General features: G+C 40.1%; 1 protein-coding gene across 6 annotated transcripts in view; it reads left to right on the forward strand.

The window, feature by feature from the left end:
- The window catches only part of abcc3 (ATP-binding cassette, sub-family C (CFTR/MRP), member 3), a 62,884-nt gene extending 58,176 nt beyond the window's left edge, over window positions 1–4,708 (forward strand). For 5 of the 6 annotated variants that reach the window (XM_014179584.3, XM_014179583.3, XM_045710385.2 and 2 more), the window contains 6 exons: window positions 139–240; window positions 850–996; window positions 3,197–3,355; window positions 3,433–3,599; window positions 3,852–4,046; window positions 4,205–4,708. In XM_014179584.3, coding sequence (XP_014035059.2) covers window positions 139–240; window positions 850–996; window positions 3,197–3,355; window positions 3,433–3,599; window positions 3,852–4,046; window positions 4,205–4,316 — 882 coding nt within the window. In that variant the 3' untranslated portion in view covers window positions 4,317–4,708. Of the gene's footprint in view, window positions 1–138; window positions 241–849; window positions 997–3,196; window positions 3,356–3,432; window positions 3,600–3,851; window positions 4,047–4,204 lie in introns of those variants that run through there. The other variant, XR_014383036.1, reaches the window with a different exon arrangement.
- Window positions 4,709–11,083: the final 6,375 nt, after the last annotated feature.

An 11,083-nucleotide genomic window follows, 5' to 3' on the forward strand; every position in this document is an offset into this window, starting at 1 on the left:
CTTATACCGAGGCTCGAACCCCCCCAAAGATAGCTATTCAGCGACGCAAGTGTGGACACTTCAGACTGATGGCTTAACGGCGGGCGTGTGTTTTGTCCCATAAGCGTCTCTCATGCTACTATGTTTTCCTTGTAACAGGTGACCATGTCACTGAACTGGATGGTGAGGATGACGTCAGATCTGGAGAGCAACATCGTAGCCGTGGAGAGAGTCAAGGAGTACTCCGAGACCAAGACTGAGGTACAAAAAATACATACACACGATGCTTACTAGAATGGTACATTACATATGGAAATGAACCAGGTCTAATCGCTCATAAGTACAAGGCAAAGCGACAGTGGAAGTGTTGTTGTGGCCTGCTGTTTGTTATTTACTGACCACTTTTTTTTTCTCTCATAAATTGGCACTTGAAGTGTGTTTTATTTGCTCTTATTAGAGAAACATTGGTCATGCTGTTTTCCAGGAAAATAATCCATAAAAAATCTGGAATTTACACATTCCTTTGACTGTTTGGCTGCCAAGTCAAACTCACAATTACAACCATAAAAGACTAGTAAAAGTATAACTACATCTATAACTTGGCTATTATGTGCCATATAAGGCCTACCTTTGATGTTGGGCGGCTGGGCACTAGTATACTGTACATTTCAGACCACTTTGTTTATTACACACAACAAATATGCCACCCTCTTTACTGATCATGTGATTGAGTTTATAGTGTTACTCTATGCTACAGTATGTGCATGTGTGTTTGTTTATGAAATATGGCTGTCTTAACCTCTGCAGATGTGGACAGAATTTCAAGTGTGTATCAAGCTTATTGTTGTGTATAAATGTGTATGTTGCTAGGCCCCATGGGAGGTGGAGGACAAGAAGCCTTCGTCTGATTGGCCGTCCCAGGGAAACGTAGAGTTCAGTGACTACAGCGTGAGGTACAGAGAGGGACTGGAGCTGGTCCTTAAGAACCTCACCCTCAGTGTCAAAGGAGGAGAGAAGGTGAGCACAACTGACATATAGGCCTTGATTCTGTAGACTGATGAGGGAAAACAAGCACATTAAACATGACATACAGTACCAGTCAAAAGTTTGGACACACCTACTCGTTCAAGGGTTTTTCGTTATTTTTACTATTTTCTACATTGTAGAATATTAGTGAAGACATCAAAACTATGAAATGACACATATGGAATCATGTAGTAACCAAAAAAGTGTTAAACAAATCAAAATATATTTTTTGATTTGAGATTCTTCAAAGTAGCCCCTCTTTCCCTTGATGACAGCTTTGCACACTCTTGGCATTCTCTCAACCAGCTTCATGAGGTAGTCACCTGGAATGCATTACAATTAACAGGTGTGCCTTGTTAAAAGTCCATTTGTGTCCTTAATGCGTTTGAGCCAATCAGTTGTGTTGTGACAAGGTAGGGGTGGCATACAGAAGATGGCACTATTTGGTAAAAGACCAACTCCATATTATGGCAAGAACAGATAAAATAAGCAAAGAGAACTGACAGCCCATCAATACTTCAAGACATGACGGTCGGTCATTCTGGAAAATTTCAAGAGCTTTGAAAGTTTCTTCAAGTGCAGTTGCAAAAACCATAAAGTACTATGATGAAACTGGCTCTCAGGAAGATCGTCACAGGAAAGGAAGACCCAGAGTTACCTCTGCTGCAGATGATAAGTTGAGCCAATCAGTTGGCTCAAATGTAAAATATATTCAGATTTTTTTAACACTCTTTTGGTTCCTACATGATTCCATATTTACAATGTAGAAAATAATAAAAGAAATAAAGAAAAACCCTGGAATGAGTAGGTGTGTCCACATTTTTGACTGGTACTGCAGATGCTGCAATAAGGCTTTCATTTTAGTCACAAACGAACAGAGAAACTTGACACCACGAAAACACCTGGCAGATGTTCATTTTGGGGTGAAAAACATTGGCATATGAAGCAATCAGAACAAGTTAAATGCTTGTTTAACACACTATTTTATAGAATGTACCCCCATGAAAGAACGCTGTACTCCAGCCATCACATTTCATACACATTTTATACACAGATAAAGTTATATTAACTTTATCAGAGCTGGCACTGATGTGTTTATCGAGCATGCAGATATCCAGAAAAAAATGATTTAACCTTTATTTATCTGGAAGCAGTATTTGAATTGAGACTGGTGAACTACGATGAACTACACTGAGTATGGGAGCGTCTCCAGCGTGCAGTTTTTTTGCAGGTTTTCATTCAAATCAAATGTATTTATAAAGCCCTTTTTACATCAGCTGATATTACAAAGTGCTTATACACAAACCCAGCCTAAAACCCCAAAGAGCAAGCAATGCAGATGTAGAAGTACAGTGGCTAGGAAAAACTCCCTAGAAAGGCAGGAAATGTTCACGTTTTATTGTCACATGCACAAGTACAGTGAAATGCTTAACTTGTCAGCTCTACCCAACATTGCAGTAATACATATCAAAATAGTGTAACAAAAAAAATACAAAATTCATATAATAAAGAAAACACAAAAAATAAGAGAGGAGGCTATATACGTGTAGGCAGGGATTATGAGAAAGTGACCGGTATCAGGATAAATAATAGTAAACAGTATGGCTGCAGCATAAGTGGTGGGTGGGTGAGTATGTGTGCAAGAGTGACAGTGTAGATATGATAGACGGATATACTGTGCAAAATAGCTGTGCGGCGATGCTCCCCATCCAACCTGACAGAGCTTGAGAGGATCTGCAGAGAAGAATGGGAGAAACTCTCCAAATACAGGTGTGCCAAGCTTGTAGCGTCATACCCAAGAAGACTCGAGGCTGTAATCACTGCCAAAGGTGCTTCAACAAAGTACTGAGTAAAGGGTCTGAATACTTATATAAATGTCATGTTTCCGTTTTTTGTGTAGATTGATGAGGGGAAAAAAACAATTTAATAAATTCTAGAATAAGGCTGTAACGTAACAAAATGTTGAAAAAGTAAAGAGGTCTGAATACTTTCTGAATGCACTGCATACATGTAAACGGGAGTAATAGTGACCAGTAGCAGGATAAATAGATACTAATGGTAATGGAAATAAATGAACAGCAGCGTAGCAGTAGTAATACATCTCATCAATAATCATTATAGCAGCAGCGTAGGTGTGAGGGGGGACAGTAGTTATTACCCATTTAACAGTTGCCTTGTGTGTGCCTTACAGATAGGTATCGTGGGTCGTACTGGGGCTGGTAAGTCCTCTATGACACTGTGCCTGTTTCGACTTCTGGAGGCGGCAGGGGGAGAGATCACCATCGACGGGGTCAAGATATCAGAGATAGGACTGCATGACCTGAGATCTAAACTCACCATTATACCACAGGTAAACACACACACAACACACACACACACCCTACACCGTCCTCACCTCCACCTTCACTACCCTCTCTCCCTCCCCAGGAGCCTGTGCTGTTCTCTGGCAGTCTTAGGATGAACCTGGACCCCTTTGAGAAGTACAGTGACGGTGAGGTATGGAAGGCTCTGGAACTATCCCACCTCAACAAGTTTGTCAGCAACCAGCCGGCTAAACTGGAGCTGGAGTGTTCAGAGGGAGGAGAGAACCTTAGGTAACCTAATCCTAACCACTTAACAACTGCATGCTTTGATACCTATTTGCATTCACACATGTTTGCACCTGTACAAGGCCTTTACCTGTATATTCAGGTGGGAATTAAACACTGAAAACATGTGGAATACCAACATGTCTTTATTAGAATTTTCTCTTAACGTATTCCTTCTCTGAATATTTCTTTTAGATTTTTATATCTTTCATATTTTACTCTTCTGAAAAATAATGTAATGCCTTTGTGTGTGTTCAGTGTGGGCCAGAGGCAGCTGGTGTGTTTAGCCAGGGCTCTTCTGAGGAAGACAAGGATCCTGATCCTGGATGAAGCTACAGCTGCCATCGACCTAGAGACCGACGACCTCATCCAGTCAACCATCAGGACACAGTTTGAGGACTGCACCGTCTTCACCATCGCTCACAGACTCAACACCATCATGGACTATACTAGGTAATGAACAATACATAACACATGCACACACACATATACTGACAGACAGACATAGAAATACATATTTTTATCTAAGATTACATGTTATTGTGTTATTCTCTCCAGAAACCTAATAAAGTTATGAAACATTCTACTAACCCCTCTTCACCTCTTTGCAGAGTGCTGGTCTTGGACAAGGGACAGATTGCTGAATTTGACACTCCTACAAACCTCTTATTCCGGAGAGGAATCTTCTATGGTATGGCTAAAGATGCAGGACTGGCACAATAGCACTTCCTCTCCTCTACACACACACAGCCCTGTACCTACATAAAACCTATAGTGCCTTGTGTCAGAACACAGAGCGCCAGTGAATGTATCCTTTTATACTCTGCAGTCCGCTGCAAAACCAGGATAATGTTACTTTTTCTAAAAAAGAAAAGACAGAAAAACTGTGTCACTGTAATTTCCACAAGTGAGTTTCAGGATGAATCCAGCTATTTTTGTACTGTATCATTTTTATTATTTAAGCTATACTTTTTATTATTAAGAGTTGTCTGATTGGGAAGTTTGCTCTGTTCAACGTGTGATTCCTTTGTGAACCAAATCTGTAAAAACTTGAATTCTGTACTACCAAAATATGAGAGACGGTAATGCCTTTATTAAAAAAAGAAAGACATTAAGACTGCCTTCTAGATGTTTTTGTGAAGCATTTAATTTATTATATACATTTATGATCATAGTACATGTTAACTACTCTGGTATAGCCTACGCTACAACCACAACATAGTTAGCAATGTAGGAGGTTAACAATATTAAGTATGTAGAACATTTAGCTGAAAGATAGGAATTAACAGGACTCATGGTGTGGATTAAGGTTTGATAAATATGGCCTGTCAACACAACAGAGCATACATACATAGAACGTATGGCCTACATCTATTCAACTATATTCTTACGTGGACCAGAGATTATTATTATGGAAGAACTGTATAAAAAAAGCAACACACCAATAAAGCACTTTTCTACAAATTAAATGTTGCTGAATGTTTTTACGAAAATCCGAATTTTATCATCATTGAAAAAGAAAAAGGCGCAAAGCTTGCGTTTTATTTATTAATTCAACAACTATTACAAGTTTCTTAAGTAATTAGGTCATTTTAAAATCATCTGAAAACTAAGCATCTCAATAAATAACAAAGGTATGTTAAATCAGGTAATTCCAAAGTCCAGTCTTACGGGAGTATGCTTTGATTTCATCTCCCTCAGTCATTAGGTGCATTTTTTTGTCAACCTCCCTTCTAAAGAGTCCGTGTGAGCATCAGAGAAGGGAACAGAAGGCAGGTACATGTTCCTGAGAGTCATAGCTTTCAGAAATGGGGTCCTAATATGTTGTAGCTTACACCGTTCAAAAGCTAGAGCCAAATGTATATGAAGGAAAAATAATCAACATGCCACATGTGCTCTAGAAAACGCAAAACACTAAGCTACAGTATAGACAACCACCAAAGTGCTTATCATTTTGGCACTGAATTTAGGATTTTGGCGGGGATTTTTTTGCAGATATTTTATTAATGTTCAGAATTGATCAAAAGGCCAGTCTAAATTAATAAAACGGGGCGGATCTGGCCGCGGGCTGCCAGTTGAATAGCCCTGGCCTAGATTAACATTGAAATTTTAGCGAACCTATAAGCCTTCTGCATGGAATATCTCACTGACTAGTACAATGGACTCCTTGTTACAAGCAAAGTGAGAGGCTGTTGTCACTCAAAGGTGAAGTAGTGGTGCCAAAACCACCATCATAATTGATAGTTTGATTAATTTTAGCGTCAAAAGGTATTATCCAAGCCTTCTCACCTTGTAACTCTCCGGAACCAGGGTTGGCGACCAGTGAGGTAAATACATTCATGCTAAAGTTACTTCATCTAAGCACTAGAGGGGGATCTTAAATCACGCTACATCATTCCTCACAGACTCAGGCTTCAGTACTGATGGGAGCTGGTGTTGTCTGAGTAAGGGAAAGGGGGATACCTAGTCAGTTGTACAACTGAGTGCATTCAACTGAAATGTTCCCCCTTGGCGTTGCTAGTGTCACGTGCTTACCAACTGAGCCACAAAGGACCACATTTACCCTTTAAAGACTCCGCAGCAGTATTGTCTTGAATGCAGAAAATAACCCAATAAACATAAACAGTCATTTGAAATGTCAAGCATTTCATTAAGTATATTTGCGCAATGAAAGTGAATCTGTCCCACAATCATCCTGAGAGCTCAGCTGCTATTTTTACTCTTTTATAATTAACCTTAGTCATGACTGCTGCAGTGTGATGGATGGTTGATGTGGTCACTCAGGATGAAGTTGCTTCCAGAGCTTCTCCCACTAATTGTTATGCTAAAGATTTGGGGAGAGTAAACTGATCCTAGATCTGTGCCTAAGGGCAGAAAAGCCACACCAAACGCTGACAGGTGATTGGTTTAGCTGACGATGGATGAGCTCAGGGTGCCAGGAATCAGGATGCTGAGTAACGTCTCAGCCTATAGGGCAAAACCACATGAGAGAGAAGCTGGTTTGGAACTCCACTCCTCGCTACCCACCACAGAGATTACACCTCAGGCACTAGAGTCAGAAGTGAGATCAAGATTGAAAACAACTCAAGTGAAGTGGTGACAAAGCAAGAAGTTTATCTGGGATCAAACAAAGCCAAGCTTGTTTTTCTAAGGCCTTGATTTCTCTGCTTTGTCAGTGTATTGCCAAATATAGGATGTCTGTGGTAGCAGAGAAATGCCAATATGTCAGCTTTTGGCACGGTAGATATTTTCTGGGCTGCTTTTGGATCAAAGAGCTGCTTTCTGAAAGCCTCCCAGGTGGAGGTGGTGGTGTAAGGACACTGACAGTTGCAGACATATTGCTTTAGCAGGATCTGATATTGATAGGACATATATTGCCACAGGGGAAGTTGATGGATTAAAGTATTTATCAGAAGCTTGACAATTGAGTGAATTGTGCACCATTGTCTGTGATAACTTAATCAGGTGTTCCAAGTATAGCTCACACGTGTACTGTGTAGAACTCTCGCTGTCATGGGACGCAGTCAGTGTCTGGATTTTGATATTTTATTTTATTGAGAGACAGTGTAAACCAGGTATATGCACGCTCTAGTCTAGGCAATCTATCATTCATCGATCAATTTAGTTTAGGGAGAAACAAAAATTGTCAGGATTGCGTTTTGGATTTTAAATCAAATGTTTGATATGAGGCAACAGTACAGAATGTCCTATTGTTAAACATATCTGTTTTACCGTTTAGAAATAAAATAACTTTATGCATGTTCTCTCCCCATTTGTAAAGTCCTAAGTATTTAGACAAATTCACCTATGCCTATAGTGTATTAAAGTAGGCAAAAGTTTAGTATTTGGTCCAATATTCCTAGAAATGACTTCATCAAGCTTGTGACTCTACAAACTTGTTGGATGTATTTGCAGTTTATTTTGATTGTGTTTTGGGTTATTTTTTGCCCAATAGGAACTGAATGGTTAATGATGACTGGAGTCATTTTCTTTGAGTGGATAAGATGTTTCTCAACACCTCTAAATGAATCCTAATAATGGCATGATTAAGAACAATACTAATTGTACTGGAATATAGAGCCACATTTTTAAGTATAGCCTCACTGTCCAAATGGAAGTGAGTGTACAGTGCATTGAGAAAGTATTCAGACCTCTTGACTTTTTCCACATTTTGTTACGTTACAGCCTTATTCTAAAATTGATTAAATTGTTTTTTTTCTCATCAATCTACACACAATACCCCATAATGACAATATTTTTTTATTTTAATTTTAGCAAAAGTTATAAAGATAAAAAAAACACTGAAATATCACATTTGCTTAAGTATTCAGACCCTTTACTCAGTACTTTGGTGAAGCACATTTTGCAGTGATTACAGCCTTGAGTCTTCTTGAGTATGACACTACAAGCTTGGCACAGCTGTATTTGGGGAATTTCCCCCATTCATCTCTGCAGATCCTCTCAAGTGCTGTCAGGTTGGATGGGGAATGTCGCTGCACAGCTATTTTCAGGTCTCTCCAGAGATGTATAATCGGGTTCAAGTCCAGGTATACCTGACTAGTCTCCCACAGCATGATGCTGCCACCACCATGCTTCACCATAGGGATGGTGCAAGCATTCCTCCAAATGTGATGCCTGGCATTCAGGGCAAAGAGTTCAATATTTGTCTCATCAGACCAGAGAATCTTGACCAGAGTCCTTTAGGTGCCTTTTGGCAAACTCCACGTAGGCTGTCATGTGCCTTTTACTGAGGAGTGGCTTCCGTCTGGCCACTCTACTATAAAGGCCTGATTGGTGGAGTGCTGCAGAGATGGTTGTCCTTCTGGAAGATTCTCACATCTTCATAGAGGAGCTCTGTCAGAGTGACCATCGGTTCTTGGTCACCTCCCTGACCAAATCCCTTCTCTGATTTCTCAGTTTGGCTGGGCAGCCAGCTCTAGGAAGAGTATTGGTGGTTCCAAACTTCTTTAATTTAAGAATGGTGGTGGCCACTTTGTTCTCAGGGACCTTCAATGCTGCAGAAATGTTTTGGTACACTTCCCTGTGCCTCGACACAATCTTGTCTTGGAGCTCTACAGACAATTCCTTTGACCTCATGGCTTGGTTTTTGCTCTGACATGCACTGTCAACTGTGGGACCTTAAATAGACAGGTGTGTGCCTTTCCAAATCATGTCCAATCAATTGAATTTACCACTGGTGGACTACAATCAAGTTGAAGAAACTTCTCAAAGACGATTAATGGAAACAGGATGCACCTGAGCTCAATTTTGAGTCTCATAGCAAAGGGTCTGAATACTTATGTAACTAAGGTATCTGTTTTTTAGTTTGAATACATTTGCAGAAATTTCTAAAACCTGTTTTTGCTTTGCCATTATGGGGTATTGTCACAAAATAAGTCGTACTCGTCGTTGAAAATGTCATACAGGAGAGAGAAGGACCAAGGCGCAGCGGAAGTGTGGACACTCATTCTTTTAATTGGTAAATGAAAAAAAGCATCCACAGGGAAAACAAAACAATGAACGGTACTCACGATTTACAACAGTTTTGCAGGCTATCTAAAACGCAGTGCAAAAACAATTCCCCACAACCCCAAAGACAAACACACACACCTATATAGGACTTCCAATCAAAGGCAACTATACACACCTGCCTTCAATTGGAAGTCCCAATCATCAACCCAACATTTAACAAACACAAACCCCCTGCCACATCCTGACCAAGACTAAGCAAAACGCCCTCTGCTGGTCAGGACGTGACAGGTATTGTGTGTAGATTGATGAGAATATTTTAGAATAAGGCTTTAACGTAACAAAATGTGAAAAAGTGAAGGGGTCTGAATACTTTCCAAATGCACAGTTCTGAGCACCTTAAATAACCTCTTCTAGCTGCTAGAGCGATGTCTAATGATTTTATTCTATTTAGAGTTTCATTCCATTTAAAGCTGCCTGTGTTGACTTTTTCATATCTTATAAAGAATCACCCTATATACCTGTTTTATCCTCAAGATCCATCCATCCTCACCTGTATGACAGGAGTTTATTAATTTCGGCTCCAAATGAAACATTGCATTTGTCAATGACAGATGGAGTAGAGGAGGGCATGTAAGGTAAGAGATCTTTCCTATGTGTGGTACGTGACAGATTGTACTATGTTGTTGCATCCTCTTTATCCATCAATCACACTTTGAGTTGCTTTGACTGGTGAAAGTGGGTGTTTCAGCACATCTATACCCCCATCCAAACACACACACACACACACACACACACACACACGCACACACACACCCTCTTGCTTCAGAAATGTGCCAGATCACTGCTTTAGGCCATTCTGGCCTGAACTTGAACCTTGTTCCCCTTTACCTGTGGCCAAACTCATTGAAATGATATGTGACCAGCCTAGATTTCTCATTCAGAACATCAGACTGTAGATTATAATTGTTAATTGCTGAATTGGGGAAAAACAAAATATGTTTGTTTGTTAGTTGAAAACATATTGTAAACACTACAATCTATTTTAGAGGATTACAATGGTTAGACCTACTATAATTCTTCATACTGGCACGCAGCTAAGGCTTGATTAAATACACATTAGGGCCGACTTTTGTTGCAGTAAAATGCACTCATGTGGCCCCTTTATTCTTATTAGCATGACTGTGTAGAAACTCAGCCTGAATAGTTGATACTTCTAAAGGAATTGAATGTGCATTCCTAGAACATTGATTTTACGTCAATGCCATTGTTGGTGACGAGCATTTGTTGGTTTGTGGGTCATCTATATCTGTGTTGTGACTTCCTCCCCTGAGAGAGACAGAAACATTGTCCCCGTATCTTTCTGTTTGTGAATCAAGCTGTCCTGACAAAAGAGGTTCATCCAACTCAGCAAGTAGTCCATTGTATTTCCAGCCTCACCTGATGGCAATCACATTACCAAAGTGCTATTCTACCTAGACTCCGACAGTAAGAATGATAATCTGTATTATGCAGACACCAGACTGCCTGATAGGATTATAGTAACACCTCTGTTGTTGTTGGGCTGTCACTGTCCATGTGTCAACTCTGAGCATCACAGATCAGAAGTTTATATTTTCTCTCTCAGAAGTACAGTTAGCTGTTTTTCAGAAAGGTGTTGAGGACAAGTAATGTTCCAGGAACCCCTGTAACAGGGACGGATGGTGTTATCTAGAAGCACGCCTGATCCACGGCACAAAGGCAGGTTTTGGAGGATGTATTGTGTGTACTGTAAACTGGAGGGAGCTCAATGTTCTTGAGGGAGTTTCATCTCAAACGGCTAGGCAACGTGAGTCACGTACGATCTGGCTCGGACACTAAACCCACAACCCAGTACAACAAGTGCTATTTAACAGTACACAGCCGCATCTCCAATTCAACCCCTCAAATGATCATGATAATTCATTCTAATTCACATATAAGACACTTAAGGCATCAAGGTTGTAGGAGAACATAATCATTTTCATGGCTAAACATCAGTT

The sequence above is a fragment of the Salmo salar genome, chromosome 28 (genome assembly GCF_965601325.2).
Source record: "Salmo salar chromosome 28, fSalSal1, whole genome shotgun sequence".
Taxonomy (NCBI): domain Eukaryota; kingdom Metazoa; phylum Chordata; class Actinopteri; order Salmoniformes; family Salmonidae; genus Salmo; species Salmo salar.